The following is a 19,701-nucleotide window of genomic DNA, read 5'->3' as shown; positions in this document are numbered from 1 at the left end:
TCTGGACGGGCGACTGACATTTCTAGCATTTCTGAAATGCCTCTGTAGCACCCACTTGATTGGCTGTGCTATGTGCTAAGGAGCGCCATCTTGTATAAAAATTATCCAAGTCACACATCCCCACTTTTGAAGAGCTGGAACTGGCAATGGTGCCTTAATGACTCTCATAGTGCTTACCAGTGACGGTACGGGAAATAGGAACCACAGGACTCATCGAAAAAAACGGCCCAACGGTAAACGATGCCTTCAACCGCACAACACCGACACCTTTGCACAACGGTATGGACTGATGTGCGTGAGGGCTTTCATTGCCCATGGAAATGGGCGATTGTTCCATAAGCATTCATTGTCTGCTACCATTCGAGCAAGAGATTACGTAGCGAACGTTTATCTTGCTGACAGCTGACAGCAACTCCTCAGCATGGGTGGTTTCGTATGAATAGCAATTCAGGATGTTTCGTAGGATTTTATGCACTGTGTTCGCAGGCACATCCAACATTTGGGAACTCTCCATGCCCTGCGTGTTTGCACACAACCGCTCGAACCCTTCTGCAATTGTGTGACCACATTGTCGACACTCGTCACTTCAACTGCTTTCCTCCCTTTTCCTGACTGCACTTCAAAAGAACCCGTCTTTTCCAATTTTGTAACAATTTTCTACAGACTGTTAGGGGGACATTGGACCAATCCCTGTTTTTATACCATTTAGTGTCCCGATCTCCTGCGGGGTTACTAGTGCACAGTCACTGTTCTTGTGAAATAACTCTACCTGCAGGGCGGGGTCTTCCACGGAGACAGTTACGTTGGGAGTCACAGACGGAAACTGAGGAACAGCTGTGTGCCACTCTTCAGTTGGTGTCCTTATTCTGGCGTTTACAGTGGAACATATTTTGCAAATATTTCGTCAGTCTTTGTTCCACGACATTTTCCCGCGTCACTAACATACTGATCAAATTTGACGTCGTTCTCTGCAGTGGTTCTCTTTCTACATCGTTTGTAACTGGAACATTAATTACAGACACCGTGTACATACACTGATAAGCCAAAACATTATGATCACTGCCCACCGCAACCGTGGGTGTCAAATCCTGGAGATGCGGGCATGTGATGCGGCTACGAAATTATGTAAGTGGAGCACATGCGGACGGGCTGAGCACCTTAGCGAGGATACGGGCTGCAAATATGGAAATCCATTGAGATAAGGCACTTTAACAAAGATCATACTATTATTATTATGTAGAGCCTGTGATCGACTACCTCGAAAGCGGTGAAGCTGGTCGACTGTTCACGTGCTACTGTCGTGAGCGTCTATGGAAGGACTCTGACACCTGCGAACTACCTGCATTCCTTTATGGTTGAGGTCTTCACCGAGTGCAATGTTGTCTATCATCAGTATAATTGTCCGCGTCTCCAAGTCAGAACGTTGCTACAGAGGTTTCAGGAGAATTGCAGTGAACTCACGTTGGTGGCTAAATTCGCCTGATGTAAATTCTATGGAACGCCTACAGGTTGCTATCAGTTCGCCTGATGTATATCCTACGGAACCCCTACGGGTTGCTATTGCATACTCCATACGCAAATCAGCCACCAGTTATTTATGTGATTTACATGAACTGTGCATAAACATTTACTGCCGAATACCTCCACGACCCGACCAAAAAACTGTCGGGTCCTTGGTACGCAGAATCAGTGATGTATTTCTTTCCAAAGACGGTCAAACAAGCTGTTAACTAGGTGGCCATAATGTTTTGTGCCATCAGTGTGTATATGGGTATCCCTCCTAAGAGCCAACAAGTGCCTTTCTCCACTGTTTCAGCAGATTACTGAAATTTTGTTGCTGCAAATTGTGTTGGAGTCAGCCAAAACACATACTGCTCATCTCGTCGTTCATGCAACTTCTATTGTGGACGTAAGGCGTCTGCCTCTTTGCCATTATGAACATAATAATTTTCAAAGAGGAATTTTACCTTTCCATTCGACAGTGTGGCGCCATATTAGCCTCGTGCGACATTTGTTTTATCGATATGTTTTATTAGGGCCGGTAAAACACAGAGATAGGTACTCCAGTAAGAAAAGCATCGCTCTAGCCCACTCTAAATGCTACCACCATGCAGTAGCGCTGCTCAATCGCTGCTGGTGGTTTTTCTGGATCTACTGTCCCTGTTAACATATATCAAACAACGAATATCACTCTAGGCTAATTTCGAACCATTCTATAGCTTGGTCGTATAAAATTCCGCTTCAACAATAGTTTTGTTTCTAACGGGAAACAAACCGACGCTTTCCGTCGAAACTGGACGTCGCATGAAGGACGTCATGAGCAGTATTTGACTGTAGACAGACACTGAAAAAACGAAACTGCAAATAGCTCCCGAAACGCCATAGAAAATGCACCTGGCGACTCTTAGAAAGAACACCACATGTATATAATATGGTTCTATTTCAAATGTTTCCGTACCAAAATTTCAGGTACTAACGTGTTTGTTTCAGATGATTGTTCGGCAATAGTTCAAATGGCTCTGAGCACTATGGGACTCAACATCTTAGGTCATAAGTCCCCTAGAACTTAGAACTACTTAAACCCAACTAACCTAAGGACATCACACACACCCATGCCCGAGGCAGGATTCGAACCTGCGACCGTAGCAGTCCCGCGGTTCTGGACTGCAGCGCCGGAACCGCTAGACCACCGCAGCCGGCTTCGGCAATAGTCTAATCAAACAATAATGATTGTCCCCGTATAACTACACACAGTTGGTAGTCTCTGCTCCAAGTGACGATTATCTATAGATCTTCCTGCGTTTCGCTACTATTCTGTGGGTACATCTTCATCGTCCGCAAACACCGCCTGATGGTTCCAACTTTCTTCATTGGCTCATTTATATACAGTGTGATTAATGGGTCATTTACATATATCATGGACACTAGCAGTCATGAACACTCTGCTCGTGTACGTTACTTACATGTCTGAAGATTTCTCTTAGAAAATTTGAAAAAGGAAATGGATACATTACATTAGTGAAGTTCGAAGGCAAAAGAAATAGGACTTCACGTTAGGTGAACACAGGGTTACAAACACAAATTCAATTAGGGGTAATGCAGGAATAGGATTAATAATGAATAAGAAAATAGGAATATAGGTAAGCTACGACGAACAGCATAGTGAACGCAGTATTGTAGCCAGGATAGACACGAAGTCCATACCCACCACTGTAGTACATGTTCATATGCCAACTAGCTGTACACATGATGAAGAGATTGAAGAAACGTATGATGAGATAACAGAGATTATTTAGATCGTCAAGAGAGACGAAAATTTAATAGTGATGGGGGACTAGAATTCTATAGTACGAAAAGGAAGAGAAAGAAAAATAGTAGGTGAACGTGTACTGGGGAAAATAATGGAAGAGGAAACTGCCTGGTAGTGTTTTGCACAGAGCACAGTTCAATCATGACTAACAGTTGGTTTAAGAGCCATGAAAAAAGGTTATGCACTTGGAAGGGACCTGGAGATACATGAAGATTTTGAGATTGATTATGTAATACTAAGACAAAGATTTCGGAACCAGATTTTCAGTTGTAAGACTTTTTCAGCGGTAGATGTGGACTGTGAACACAATTTATTGGTTCTGAACTGTAGATTAAAACCAAAGAAACTGTAAAAATGTAGCAAATTAAGGAGATGGGACCTGCATAAGTTGAAAGAACAAGAGGTTGTTGAGAGTTTCAGAGGGAACATTAGCAGATGATTGACAAGAACAGGGGAGAGGAGTACAATAGAAGACGGTAACTTAAAGAAAAGAAATAGTGAAGGCAGCAGAGGATCAGACAAGTAAAAATATGAGACATAGTATAAATCCTTGGTTAATGCAGGATATATTGAATTAAACTAATGAAAGAGGAAAATATAAAAATACATTAAACGAAGCAGGCGAAACGGAATGCAAATGTCTAAAAATGGTGATGGCAGGAAGTGCACAATTGCTAAGCGCGAATGGCTAGAGGAAAAATGTAAGGACTTTGAAGTATATTTCAATAGGGGAAAGGTAGATACCGCCTATGGGAAAATTAAAGGAGCCTTTGGGAAAAGGAGAAGCAGCTGTAGGAATATCAATTGCTGACGTCGGAAACCAGTCTTAAGCAAAGAAGGGAAAGCTGAAAGGCGGAAGGAATATTCAGAGGATCTATACAATTGAGATTTACTTGAATACATTGTTATATAAATGGAAGAGGACGTAGATGAAGATGAGATGGGAGATCCAACAGAGCACTAAAAGACTGAAGTCGAAACAAGGCCCCAGGAGTAGACAACATGCCGTTTGAACCTGCCATGACATTTACATCTGGTGTGCGAGATGTATGAGACGGGGAAAATACCTCAGACTTCAAGAATAATGCAATAATTCGAGTTCCAAGGAAAGCAGGCGCTGACTGGTGTCAATATTACCGAACTATCAGTTTAATAAGTCATAGTAGGAAAATAATAACACGAGTACTTTATACTTTACAGAAGAATGGCAAAAGCAATAGAAGTCGACCTCTGCGAAGATCATTTTAGATTCCGGAGAAATGTAGAAACACGTGAAGCGATACTGACCCTACAACTTACTTGAGAGGATAGGTTAAGGAAAGGCAAACCTACGTTTATAGCATTTGTAGACTTAGAGAAAGGTTTTTACAACGTTGACTGGAACACTCTCTTTGGAACTGTGAAGGTGGCAGGGATAAAATACAGGAAACGAAAGGCTATTTACATCTTGTACAGAAACTTGATGCCAGTTAAAAGATTCGAGGGGCATGAAAGGGAAGCAGTGGTGGAGAAGGGAGTGAGACAAGGTTGTAGCCTATCACCCATGTCATTCAACCTGTACACTGAGCAAGCAGTAAAGGAAACCAAAGAAAGGTTTGGAATAGGAATTAAAGTTCAGGGAGAAGAAATAAAAACCTCTACTTTGCCGATAACATTGTAATTCTGACAGAGACAGCAAAGGTCTTGAAAGAGCAGTTTGACGAATGGACATTGTCTTGAAACGAGGATATAAAATGAACACTAACAAAAGCACAACAAGAATCATGGGAATATAGTCGAATTAGATCGTGTGATGCTGAGGGAATTAGATTATAAACGAGACACTTAATGTGGTAGATAAGTTTTGCTATTTGCGCGGAACAATAACAGATGATGGCCGAATTAGAGAGGATGTAAAATGTGGACTGGCAATATTAAGAAAAGCATTTCTGAAGAAAAGAAATTTGTTGACACCGAATACAGGTTTAAGTGACAGGAAGTGTTTTCTGAAAGTATTTGTATGGTTTGTGGCCATGGATGGAAGTGAAAGATAGACTATTAATAATTTAGATAAGAAGAAAATAGAAGCTTATGAAATGTGGTGCTACTGCAGAACGCTGGAGATTAGATGGGTAGATCACGTAGCTAATGAAGAGGTACTGAGTATAATTGAAGGGAAAAGAATTTTGTGGCACAACCTGACCAGACGAATGGATCGATAGGACACATTCTGAGACGTCGAGAAATCACCAATTTGCATAAGAGGGAAGTGTGGGAGGTTAAATTTGTGGAGGTATGCTAAGAGATGGATACAGTAACCAGATTCAAAAGAATGTAGTTTGCAGCTGTTATTCGAAGAGAAAGAGGCTTGCTCAGGATACGATAGCTTGGGAAGCTACATCGAACCAGTCTTCGGACTCAAAACCGCAACGAGAACAAAAAACTAACTGCTGCGGTCCACGTGCTGGTAACTCTTCAGCCCAGTCACAAAGTCGATCTACCGTTCTGTACTCTCATTTTCTCCACATTAGGTGACACTGTGGTAGCGTACCGAAGGCTTTCGGCAGTGGTGGCAGTTGGAATCAACCTGATCATCGGTGTCTACATCTTGAGTCTAGTGGACGAACGTAGCAATTTGCCTTCCACGCGTTGGTACTTGATCTCGAGAGAAGATATTTTCGGTACCCAGTAAGATCATAATAAGCGAGCACAAAACGTGTTCAAAATTTTACGCCAGATTCATGTTAGTGGTGTAGGCCCGTTGTAGGCATGTACATGTGTTCGAATCAAGCTTAATTCGCCCGGTAGCCAACTACAGATTGTTGCTACAGCTGTACCTACATATGCGTGACTACTCATTAAGTGCTCGGCAAAGGGTTCATGGAACTACTTTCAGGCTGTTTCTCCGCCGTTCCAACAGAGCGTGGGTTAAGAGAACACTGAAATCGGAGGAGGACGTTGGAGACTAAAATTTCGTGCAATTTGTCGCAAAGAAATACGCCACCACAACTCATGTATAGTATACGTTATACTTTCTCCCTTATTTTGTGATAATACAAAACGAGCTGCCCTTCTTCGTACTTTTTCCATATCCTTCATCAATCCTAAATGGTGAGGATCCCCTACTGCACAGCAGTACTGTACGAGAGGCCGGACCAGCGCAGTGTAGGCAATCTCTTTAGTAGCCCTGTTGCATTTTCTGAGTGTTCTGCCAATGAAGCGCAGTCTTTGGTTTGCCTTCCTAACAACATTATCTGTGTTATCTTTCCTATTTAAGCTGTTCGTAATATAGTTAATAGGTATTTGGTTGAAGCGACAGTCTTTAGGTTTGTGTGATTTATCGTGGAAGCGAAGTTTAATTAATTTCTTTCAGTACTCATGTGAAAGACCTTACACTTTTAATCACTTAGGGTCAGTTGCTACTTGTCGCAACATACAGATATCGTGTCTAAATAATTTCGTAATATAGATATCAGTATGTTGAATTATACTTTGTTATCCACCGAACGCATCAGAGATCGCTATCCTTAGGTTCATTTGAGATTTGTTCAGATTTTGCTTGTCTGTGAGGCCTTGACTGCTTTTAGATCTGCGATGAAACTGGTTTTCCTTTTGGAGTGGATTTCTAAATGACTGTTGAACCACGGAAGATCTTTCTCTTCCCTCATAACTTCGCTTATAACATACCAATCTAAGACGTACTTTATAGCACTTTTGAAATTTTCTCCACTTAAACTACACATTTTCAATCGCAGAGATGAAAGCTTGTTTTTGATTACTCAGGTAATTCAAAATTCGTTACTGGTCGCACTTTCTTAGCAGAAACATCTTCCAACTTGTCTATACATTCCTATTCACACCGGTAGAAATTGATGCTCCAACAGCCTTATCATGAATGTGCCTCTGCTCTAAAAGTTCTGTCTTTGTGTAACCTCTCATGTAACAAAGGGGTCGTCAGACTTTTTAATCACGAATTTTAATGAGTCTTAGGTATGTTGTAGAGGGGTCTCCCTCGAGTGCCTGGCTAGGATCTTTTGATAATACGGCCATTACTTTCGAGAAAATCGAAGCTGAAGTTTTATGCGTACCGCCTATAACCGTACCGTCTCTCGTCGTTAGACCAAGAGACGGTAGTGCAGAGGCCAAGGTTCATGATTCCCACGCTGCCGGTGTGGATTCAGATGTTTACGTTCCTTATTCGTGGGAAGTGTGAACTGGTCAGACTCCTCACGATCAACTTTTTGTAGATGAAACGGAAGCATCCATCTGCACCGTAAAAAGTATACCACTCAAATGTACTCCACCTGACTAACTCTGTGATGTATGTTTTATGGGCACGTTAAATTTTTCACGAAAAAAATTCAAAATACTTTCAACTTGCTAAAGACTGATAGAAAAATAGCTACGAGGGAAGACTGCGCAAAAATACATTCTCTGATTCTGTACCAAAGAAGAGTGTTTTTGAATGCAACCGATCTGTGATTTCAGTAACACTTCTGAAAGATCCGTGTCCCCGCAAGGCAGTAGCTTTCATTGCATGAGCGCTTTGCTCTACTAATTTGTTTTTCGGTTGCTTCTATGAAAAATACCACCTGGAATTCCGTTCTAGCACACAACGTGATGGAGCGAGTAAGACAATACTGTTTCCTATGCTGTAAAAACTGAATACACATTTGAAGAAATTTGTTTTAATGATTGATTTATTAATGAAATTAATATGGCGAAGAAGACTATTTTTTAAAAAATTTTGTGTGACATATGTTTTTTATTTATCTAGATGAAATCAAAAAAGTGGTATATGGGCGGAATTTGAACAACAACCATCAGCATGGCACCCATGAATCTTAGCCGTTGCACTACGCTCGGTTGCTCTAAACTGTGGATAACTTTACGGTATAAAACATCAGCATCGAATTTCTTGGAAGCTAGTATCCGTCACATAAAAACCTGCTATCCAGTTACTCAGGATAGTTCCCTCTGCCACATACCACTCATCCATATCCCTGTTTAACAGGTCTGAAGGTCCCCTTGTAACATACAATTGTCAGAAGTCGCTTCTCAAATTAACTGCTCCCAGGCCTTACCAAATAATTTATTTAGAATATCACATGAATGTTCGCCCTTAACAGCCTCTCCAAATACATTGAAGAGCCAAAGAAACTGGTTCACCTGCCTAATGTCATGTAGGGCCCCCGCAAACACTCAGGAACCGCCACGCCACCTGGTATCGACTCGACTAATGTCTGTAGTAGTGCTGGAGGGAACTGACACCATGAATCCTTCAGGGCTGTCCATAATTTAGCAAGAGTACGAGGGGGTGGAGATCTGTTTTGAGCAGCAGGTTGCAAGGCATCCCAGATACGCTCAATAATGTTCATGTCTGGGGAGTTTGGTGCCCAACGTAAGTTCTTAAATTCAGAAGAGTGTTCCTGGACCCACTCTGCAGCAATTCTGCACGTGTGGTATGTCGCATAGTCGTGCTGGAATTGCCCAAGTCAGTCGAATTGCACAATCGACATGAATGGATGAATGCAGATGATCAGACAGGATGCTTACGTGTGTGTCACATGTCAGAGTCGTATCTAGATATACCAGGGGGCCAATATGACTCCAAAGATATATCACGGGTCCCACTTGACTCTGAAACGTCCCCTTAGAAAATTTATACAAGACTATGCTTAAACTGACACACAATATTTTTTTAGCGCAACGCAATCTGACTTTCAATAATCCCTACAAAAGAATGGCCCTGACTAACATTAACCTATACCTTTCACAAATCACTTACCTCACAAAAATCTTCGTTACTCGAACTACAGCAATACAGCGAGCGCCACTACTGCCAGCTAAATAAAAGATTCAAACTACTGAAGGCACTAACTACTGATAGGCATAGTTAGCAAATGAAAGATTTTGATGGAGAACAAACAATGTATTTACCTCAATAGTGTCCACAAGTCATAATGTATATAGCAGTTCATGATATCCAGTATTACAAATTTCAAAACTCCGCCATCTCTCTCCCCACATCAACCACTGCTGACGGCTCACCTCCAACTGCGCAACGCTACGCACTGTTCACATCCAGCCGCTGCCCAACACTACAATGGCAGACAACAATGCAAACTAGCCACAGACTGCACACAGCACAGCCAGTGATTTTCATACCGAGCGCTACGTAACGTTGCCAATAAGAAAACATAAAGAGCCTACTTACAACTCCAACTGCACATCCCCCACAACATTACAGAGCACCCACCATCTTGGACAGTCCCCTGCTGACATGCAGGTCCATGGATTCATGACGTTGTCTCCATACCCGTACACGTCCGTCTATTAGATTCGATTTGAAACGACACTCGTCCGACCAGGCAACATATTTCCAGTCATAAACAGTCCAATGTCGGTGTTGACGGGCCCAGGCGACGCGTAAAGCTTTGTGTCGTGCAGTCGTCATGGGTACACGAGTTACGAGAACCCACATCGATGCTGTTTTGTTCATTGGTTCGCACGCTGACACTTGTTGATGGCTCAGCATTGAAATCTGCAGCAATTTGCGGAAGAGTAGCAGTTGTGTCACGTTGAACCATTCTCTTCTATCGTCTTGGTCCCATTCTTCCGGGATTTTTTTTGGCCCTAGTGATGTCGGAGATCTGATGCTTTACCGGATTCCTGATATTCACCGTACACTTGTGAAATTGTTGTACCGGAAAATCCCCACTTCATCGATAACTCGGAGGTGCTCGGAGGTTGCACTTCTGCCATGTTGAACGATTGTCTTCACTCGTCATTGGTCCAGTTCTTGCGAGATCTCTTTCCGGTCGCAGTGATGTCGAAGATTTGATATTATACCGGATTCCTCACATTCAGGGTTGTTGTTTTGTGGTGGTGGTCTTCAGTCCCGAGACTGGTTTGATGCAGCTCTCCAGGCTACTGTATCCTGTGCAAGCTTCTTCATCTCCCAGTACCTACTGCAACCTACATCCTTCTGAATCCGTTTAGTGTATTCATCTCTTAGTCTCCCTCCACGCTGCCCTCCAATACCAAATTGGTGCTCCCTTGACGCCTCAGAATATTCCCTACCAGCCGATCCTTTCTTCTAGTCAACATGTGCCACAAATTTCTCTTCTCTCCAGTTCTATTCAACACCTCCTCATTAGTTATGTGACCTACCCAAATAATCTTCAGCATTCTTCTGTAGCACCACATTTCGAAAGCTTCTATTCTCTTCTTGTCTAAACTATTTATCATCCACGGTTCACTTCCATACATGGCTATACTCCATACAAATACTTTCAGAAACGACTTCCTGACAGTTAAATCTATGCTCGATGTTAACAAATTCTCTTCTTGAGAAACGCTTTCCTTGCTGTTGCTAGTCTACATTTTATATCCTCTTCATTTCAACCTTCATCAGTTATTTTGCTCCGCAAATAGTTAAACTCATCTACTACTTTAAGCGTCTCATTACCTGATCTACTTTCCGCAGCATCACCCGATTTAATTCGACTACATTCAATTATCCTCGTTTTTCTTTTGTTGATGTTCATCTTATATACTCCTTTCGAGACACTGTCCATTCCGTTCAGCTGCTCTTCCAGGTCCTTTGCTGTCTCTGACACAATTGCAATGTCATCGGCGAACGTCAAAGTTTTATTTCTTCTCCAAGGATTTTAATTCCTACTCCGAATTTTTCTTTTGTTTCCTTTACTGCTTGCTCAATATACAGATTGAATAACTTCGGTGAGAGGCTACAACCCTGTCTCACTCCCTTCCCAACCACTGCTTCCCTTTCATGCCCCTCGACTCTTATAACTGCCATCTGGTTTCTGTACAAACTGTAAATAGCCTTTCGCTCCCTGTATTTTACCCCTGCCACCTTCAGAATTTGAAAGAGAGTATTCCAGTCAACATTGTCAAAAGCTCTCTCTAAGTTTACAAATGCTAGGAACGTAGCTTTACCTTTCCTTACTCTATTTTATAAGATAAGTCGTTGGGTCAATATTGCCTCACGTGTTCCAACAATTCTACGGAATCCAAACTGATCTTTCCCGAGATCGGCTTCTACCTGTTTTTCCATTCGTCTGTAAAGAATTTGTGTTAGTATTTTGCAGCCGTGGCTTATTAAACTGATGGTTCGGTAATGTTCACGTCTGTCAACAACCGCTTTCTTTGAGATTGGAATTAACATATTCTTCTTGAAGTTTGAGGGTATTTCGCCTGTCTCATATGTCTCACATATCTTGCTCACTAGATGGTAGAGTTTTGTTAGGCCTGGCTGTCCCAAGGCTTTCAGCCTTTTTTCGACTTAGGTCTTCCAGTGACCTGTCAAACTCTTTACGCAGTAACATATCTCCTATTTTATCTTCATCTACATTCTCTTCCATTTCCATAATATTGTCCTCAAGAACATCGCCCTTGTATGGACCCTCTATTCCTCCTTCCACCTTTCTGCTTTCCCTTCTTTTCTTATAACTGGGTTTCCAGTTGAGCTCTTGATATTGATGCAAGTGTTTCTCTTTTCTCCAACGGTGTCCACTAGTGTTCAGGGTACACTCGTGAAATGGTCGTGCGGGAGAGACCCCACTTCATCGCTTCTTCGAAAATTCTCTCGTTTGCGACTATAACAACACGTAACAAACTCACTTAAACCGTGATAACCTGCCATTGTAGCAGCATTAAACGATCTAACAACTGCGCTAGACACCTGCTGTCTTTCATAGCTGTTTTCGACCATAGCGCCGTATTTTGCCTGTCTACATATCTCTGTATTTGAAATACTCATACCTATATCAGTTTCTTTGGCGCTTCAGTGTATTTGTGAGCCCTGTATTAATACAGAGCTACCATAAACGAGTCGTTCGTCGTTTTCAAAGTTCTTTATTTCCCGAAGTATTAGATGTATAAATGTGATTGATGCATAAGCAGAGTCGTAATCTCTCTCCCCCCCCCCCCCTCCCGCCTCTCAGTGGACGTTACGAGTGTAGTGCTTCTACAAAATGGTTGTTAAGCAAGGAAAGAGCTTGTGTTTTGGAATACGCTCTTACAACAGGACTGCGGGAATTCAGAAGGAATTAAGGAAAAGAACCACCATGTAAACGGAGAACTCTGAATTGATATCGACAATTGAGGGGCACGTTGTCTCTGTAAACGGAAAGGAACCGGTCGACATGGTGAGCCAGATGCAACCGTGCCTTAGAGAGGGTGAGGGGAATTTTCGTATGCAGTTCTCTCCCGCTCTCCGCAACACCGCCTGTCCCCAAAAAAATCAATTGCCAGAGTAAGCCGTGAACCTGAAACATTGCAGAAACTGTCAGAAAGAACTTGCGACACCGATTACATTTCAAACCGTAGTGTCTGTAGCTCTTCCAACAGATAAAACCGGAATATTACGACCAGCGCCTTCAGTTTTTCAGTACACTGCAGGATGAACATTCCACCTTCGACCTGATTTTCAGGTCCCTTTATCTGGAAAGGTTAATCGTCACAGTGTGAGAGTTTGTGTGTCACTTAGAATCCTCGTGAAACTGCGGCGCATGGGCGAAATTCGCCGAAGCTGTGTGGATGTTTTGTTCCTTTGTGAAAAGACTGTGACAGGTACGGCTTACCTTGGTATGTTGCAGTTCTTGTTGTTGTTCCCACAAAAGACTACTGACTCCGTAAGTCTTACCTTCCAAGACGTAACACCCACTTGCATCCAAGTCCGAAGCAAACTACGCATCGTCATTCAGAATATGCAGGCAACGCAATATCTTATTTATCTGCCGGTACCGGGCAAGCGACTTTCAAGTAAAATGTGTCACCTGTGCGGGAATATACGTGATGAGTACAGGTTGTAGACATGTGCTTGACGACATATGAAAGTTTAGATCTGTCCTCGAGCCGTGCTCAGGTAGCCAAACAGTAAGGCGACCGCTAGCGACAAACCGGCACGAATTTTCCTGTCTACATTCCATTCGCAATTGCGAAAACATTTAATGGTGAAGATGAAGTGCCTCTGTTCTCTTGCCTCCCCCCCCCCTCACCCAAATCGTGTGACCTTCCTCCTTAGGCCTTTTTCCATTTGGGTATATTGAGGATCGCGTTTACGAACATCCCGCCTCCCCCTTCTTACTGCCTAGAAACTAGTGCAGCTCAGAGAAAGCATCAATGCCGCTGTGTTGACCATTGACAATGTATTGATACAAAATCTATGCAATGAATTTGGCTACCGTTTGGAGGTGTGGCGTGTGACCAGAGGGGTACTCATCAAATATTTTGTAAGTGTAAAATGCAAACTTGGTGAGTTTACTGTTCTATTCACGCTTCGATCATATTTGTAAATGTAATACTTTGAACGATATATAGAGTTCTTGAAACAAATGAAGTATTTATAGTAGCCCTTTACAAGAGCATAACATTCGCGTTCTTCTTTCTTCAGAAATTTTCTGAAATGTACCACCTTCTCAGCTCATGAGGAAGAAGCTCTATAAAAACGTCTAATAATCATGCTGGATTAATCATTAAGACGTCTTCACATTCATTATAATTTACGGCTATAAGCACATCTCTACCGTCGTTGATATTTGCGTCAAATGTTCCAAGCGGAATTTAAAATTGTGTAGTATTCATTTCTAGTTATAGCTAGTTTTCTGTTCGTAACACATTGTGTTCAGTAATACAATTTACAAGCGAGATTAATTATGGGATCTATACATGGACACTTCTGCAGTTAAGTAATATTATATCTTTATTTTCATTCTCCTATCTGCTGTAGCAAATGCTACCCTGTGCAATTAATGAGATAATATTAACCCTCAACAAATAAATTATAATAAGTGTAAAAGGGTTTGTCTATTCTAAAAACACCTACGTATGCACGCCACATCTGCTGGGCTAACATTCTATTTGGACAGTAGAACTCAATACATTCTTTAAATTCTGTGTATTGAGATCTGTTGTTCATTTCGTGTTTTTAATGGTACGCCGAGTAATATGAGACATAATGTGCTGTACGTATTCACACAGGCACACGCAAACACTGCAAAGTACTATCTGCAATTGCCTGATGATTAGTAACAATCGATTTTGGCGGCAATAATAAATACTCGTAATGTCTGATAGTAGTGCGATATGATATGCGACAAAAACTGTACTACTTACCGAATTTGTGGAACTGTATAAAGGCAAAGACAAAGGAGATTCGTTCGCTATGTAAAGGTGAATTAACATTGGTAACATTCTAAAAATTGCACAAACATGCTACTTTTAGGTAGTTTCAAATAATTAAACAATCCAAGTGTGTCTCTCTCTTAATTATACTATCATCTGAGCATATCTCATGTTCAATTATGACTTAATACCACATGTTATGACTGAAATTTACTAAATTCATCCATTTCAAATAATTAATGTAGAAACAAACTGTAATGCTAACGGCAGATACCCTTATTCATAGTATATAACATTTAAGATATTTTGCTATATGTGGACTGAAACTTAAAGTAGAAGTGTTCTTCCAGTTTGAGAATCGCAAGCAGTTTTAGATCAAAGAAAAGTTTACACTTTGAAAAAATTTATCAAATATCGAATTTAATGATTGTAATCTGGTTACTCTGTTTCCTGTCTATCTTTTGCTATACGCACATAAACTGCAGTCCCTTGGAACTATTCTGTCTCTATGGAACTACTGTAGGGGTTTTGATATCGCATTCACAAATAAATAGACTGAATTACTAGGATGGTTTGTGTGAAAAATTTATGTATATTTCGTGCAAACTGGTTAAACTATGACGAGTTGTAGTACACCACTACCGCCATTGACATCTGGCGGTGGATGGCAGAACTCGAAAGGAAAGCTCCCGACCGCATGATGTGTTCGCTACGATTTGCTCAGTTTAGAATGCCTTTGCCTATTCAGATTTGTTTTGACACTTTCCTGGTAAACGAATCTACACAGGTGAGGAAGAGGTGTAGCGTTCTGAGATTGCAAAAAGATCGATGCATTAGCTACATTTTGTACACAGTAGTATACACCTAAGGCGCACCAACTGAAAAACTGCAGCAGTGCTCACAGATTGGTAGATTAGTGATCTTCTTAAGGAGGAAAACAGACATGGGTGTGATCTCCTTGATACCTCAAACACACAAAATGGAATGGGGTTCAGAAATGAGAATAGACGGTTTAGAAAGACTCAAATAGACGACTGGGAGACGCATATCGAAAAAAAGACGATATCGTCAGATTTTCAATTTGTACTTCCCTCAGATTAGCAGTCGTATTACTCACTCACAGTTCGCTGGAAATTCTTTGAAGAGTGAGAAGTTACTTAACTTCCAAGCTTCGTAATAAATATGAACAATAACGAAAAGGGAATACCTTCATCATCAAGCTGCAATGTGAGCCGACGAAATGCAAAACAACCAAGTATTTGTATCGTGTACTTCCCCTGCAGTTATTTGAGAGCAGCTGCATAGCTAAAAAAGGCGCGAATCTAAAACTAAGAATTTTCAAAGAATTATTTCATCATCAGGGATTACAGCTTTGCTTCGTTTACTTAAAAAAAATTCTCCAGCAGCACCGCATGCGTCAACTCTCAGATCTCCGATCTTCTTGAATCAAACCTAGATGCAGACACGATTCTTTCTGTAGCCGGATGAAAAAGTGTGCTACAAAAAGTCCATGACAAAGAATTGCGGCAATAAATCTGCACAATGAATCAGTGCTTTGCAAGGTGAGTGGTGTCAGGTGCTTCACTCCTACAACAGGTGTGGGTAATTTTATTTCGTTTGTGACCGTAGACATGGTGCGGTTTCGTGCAGGAAAACGCCAATTAAGAGTGTAACACATGCCATTCGTACCTCCTGAGAACGTTTCTGGTGTGCCGCTTAGATCAATTTATTTGTGATAATCTGCTATGTAACGCTGGCCTCTAATTTTTATTCAAAACTCTGCGCAGGGGCTTACAAACAACATTACTACTACGTCACACAAGTAGTCCAGCCGTATCTGCTTAGTGCTACCTGTGCAAAGCCGGGGCTGGTCGTTATCTCAACGTAATTTGCAGAAGATGTACTAGTGTCTTCAAGGATTCTGTTACCATATGTAATAAGAGCTTGTCAATTAAAGGTGTCGGCTAGCTAGTCAATCAACCTGCTTGGAAAAAACAACCATACATAACACAGACATCAATCGACGAAGTGTGAAAACGGCTAACACGGACGCTGTGGAAGATGCTATTATAAAACTGTAGTGTGTCAGAGACCAGAAGCTAATACTCACCAAGTAATCTATCGGGAAATTTCAGAAAGTTCTCACCAGTAAGGGCACTGCAAGGAGCAAAACTTTTAGATGACAATCTGAGAACAAATAAAACAAATGGATAGATAAACCAAAGGATAATAATATAATATATAATAATATAACTGGAACACATGAGGCAATACTGACCTTACACTTATCTTAGGAGAAAGATTAAAGAAAGGTAAACCTACGTCCCTAGCATTTGTAGACTTAGAGAAAGCTTTTGAAAATGTTGACTGGCATACTCTCTTTCACATTCTGAGGGTGGTAGGGGTAAAATACAGGGGGCGAAAGGCTATTTACGATTTGTACAGAAACCAGATGCCAGTTATAAGAGTCGAGGGACATGAAAGGGAAGCAGTGGTTGGGAAGGGAGTGAGACAGGGTTGTAGCCTCTCCCCGATATTATTCAATCTGTATATTGAGCAAGGAGTAAATGAAACAAACGAATAATTCGGAGTAGGTATTAAAATCCATGGAGAAGAAATAAAAACTTTGAGGTTCGCCGATGACATTGTAATTCTGTCAGAGAGAGCAAAGGACTTGGAAGAGCAGTTGAACGGAATGGACAGTGTCTTGAAAGGAGGATATAAGATGAACATCAACAAAAGCAAAACGAGGATAATGGAATGTAGTCGAATTAAGTCGGGTGATGCTGAGGGAAATAAATTAGGAAATGAGACACTTAGAGTAGTAAAGGAGTTTTGCTACTTGAGGAGCAATATAACTGATGATGGTGGAAGTAGAGAGGATATAAAGTGTAGACTGGCAATGGCAAAAGAAGCGCTTCTGAAGAAGAGAAATTTGTTAACATCGAGTATAGATTTAAGTGTCAGGAAGTATTTGCATGGAGTGTAGGCATGTATAGAAGTGAAACATGGATGATATATGGTTTAGACATGGAGAGAATAGCAGCTTTCGAAATGTGGTGCTACAGAAGAGTATAGATTTAAGTGTCAGGAAGTATTTGTATGGAGTGTAGGCATGTATAGAAGTGAAACATGGATGATATATGGTTTAGAGATGGAGAGAATAGAAGCTTTCGAAATGTGGTGCTACAGAAGAATGCTGAAGATTAGATGGGTAGATCACGTAACTAATGAGGAGGTACTGAATAGAATTGGGAAGAAGAGGAGTTTGTGGCACAACTTGACAAGAAGAACGGACCAGTTGGTAGGACATATTCTGAGGAATCAAGGGATCACAAATTTTGTATTGGAGGACAGCGTGGAGGGTAAAAATCGTAGACGTAGACCAAACAGACTAGCAGATCCAGAAGGATGTTGGTTGCAGTAGGTACTGGGAGATGAAGAAGCTTGTACAGGATAGAGTAGCATGGAAAGCTGCATCAAACCAGTCTCAGGACTGAAGACCACAACAACAATACAATAAATTCTGCAGTCAGACCCCAAGATAAGGTAGGACCAACCACCTGGTATTTCATAGTCAACCTGTAGCGGCGTTGAACGCCAGTGTGGAGGGACAAACAGCTCTCCCAGTCGATAATGATCTCAGCGGCCTCTTCATCAAACAATTCCTGATTTCGCCTGCTACTAAAATCTTAACCTCATTCATGCTATCCTCTGACTGGCAGTCGTACAAAAAACGAAAAACTCTTTCTTTAATAAAATTTAACTTATTTTTTCCTCTACAGTTATGTCTCTGAGCCTCTTTGTTGTCAAATATTGATTCGCAGGTAACCTACGAATGTCGGAATATCTCATAGTTATCCAGGAACGTCGTTACGCAGAAGCGCTGCTCAGGACTCGGCCGGTGTTCGGGTGCTAAGCCGCCGCCGCCTGTCGCATTGTTGCAGAGCTGAGTTTGGCGACAATGGCCGGCATCAGGGAGTGGCTGGTCCGCCAGGACGAGATGGTGTCGGACGAGAGCAGGCGGCCTCGCAGACAGCCCGGGTTCTCGCTGCTCAGGAAGCTCGATGTCGACTGACGGCGCGCCGGCACCGCCAGCAACACATCGCACCCCGTCCGTCACCAGCTGAGAGCGACGGCCGCTGGAACACACTGACACGTACGCTAGCTGGAGAGTGCTCAGATTTTGCGAGTGTGATTGCTAAGGGTCTTACGGTATCTAGGAAAATAATATTCTCCACACTGGCAGTAATGAAGGTTCTCAACATCCATTCTGAATTAGTCTCACAAATTCAGTCACAGTTGATTTGTACTCAGTACTAGCTGGCACTGGCTACTTCATCCATCCCTCAGGATTTAAGATTCTCGTAGTTTTTCTATATAATTTAAGATGACCCCAGTATAATTGCTTAACCAAAATGCTGTCGATATCCGTCGCAAATGTGATCTAATCAGACATTGTGCCCTTTCGCTTATGACCCTGATGTCGACAAAACGTTACACTTAATGAACAGCTATAGAATTCACACTCCAGCTAGTTTCACAACTAATGTCGAAAGAATTCTTTTCCTATGTTTGACCTGTCAAGTAGAAATTCCCCTACCTGCACTTAGCAGTGCAAAACATACGGACGCAAATGACTTTCTTATTAAGTATCACTGCCATTTAACATAGCTCAATGAAAGCTGGACCATACCCAGAAAGAACTCCCACAGTATTATGCAAAATACATTCCTGATATTGTCAGTCTGGAGGTGAATTGCAGCATATGATAACTGAAGAAAACTTCACAAACCAAGATCGTAAAAAAAAAGCATTTCTTAGGATGACCGGTTACGATAGAGTCATCACCGCGTCTTATGGTTTGAAATTTTTACAAGATATTGTACATTTTCCATTGCAGCACATATGGACAAATATTGTAAAAATTTTAGAGCATAAGATCCTATGACGACAGCATAGAACTGTCGAAACTGGTAATCCAACAAAGTGCTTTTTTACGATCTTGGATTGTGAGGTTTTCTTCAGTTATCGTACTCACTAGAAGATAACTGGGAGAAACACGCCATGAGAAGAACAGAAATGGCACTTTTATTCATAGACAATAATTTGACTGTTGTCTCATTCCAAGCACGTTACACAGGAATAGGATGTGCTGAGTTGATGCATCAGGCAAGTCTTGCACGTTGGTATTCCACTGGGATATGGAAGTGGCACTCCAAATCATAGCCCCTTGCCACTTTATGAATGGTCACCTCCGA

General features: G+C 41.7%; 1 protein-coding gene across 1 annotated transcript in view; it reads left to right on the top strand.

Annotated features, from left to right (window-relative positions):
• The window catches only part of LOC126188854 (clavesin-2-like), a 95,761-nt gene extending 76,754 nt beyond the window's left edge, over positions 1 to 19,007 (top strand). The window contains exon 7 of the mRNA XM_049930495.1: positions 18,388 to 19,007. Within this exon, the coding sequence (XP_049786452.1) occupies positions 18,388 to 18,518 (131 nt within the window). The 3' untranslated portion in view covers positions 18,519 to 19,007. The remainder of the gene's footprint in view (positions 1 to 18,387) is intronic.
• The last annotated feature ends 694 nt before the right edge of the window (positions 19,008 to 19,701 follow it).

The sequence above is a fragment of the Schistocerca cancellata genome, chromosome 5, assembly GCF_023864275.1.
Source record: "Schistocerca cancellata isolate TAMUIC-IGC-003103 chromosome 5, iqSchCanc2.1, whole genome shotgun sequence".
Taxonomy (NCBI): domain Eukaryota; kingdom Metazoa; phylum Arthropoda; class Insecta; order Orthoptera; family Acrididae; genus Schistocerca; species Schistocerca cancellata.
This window is presented reverse-complemented; position numbering and strand designations above follow the sequence as displayed.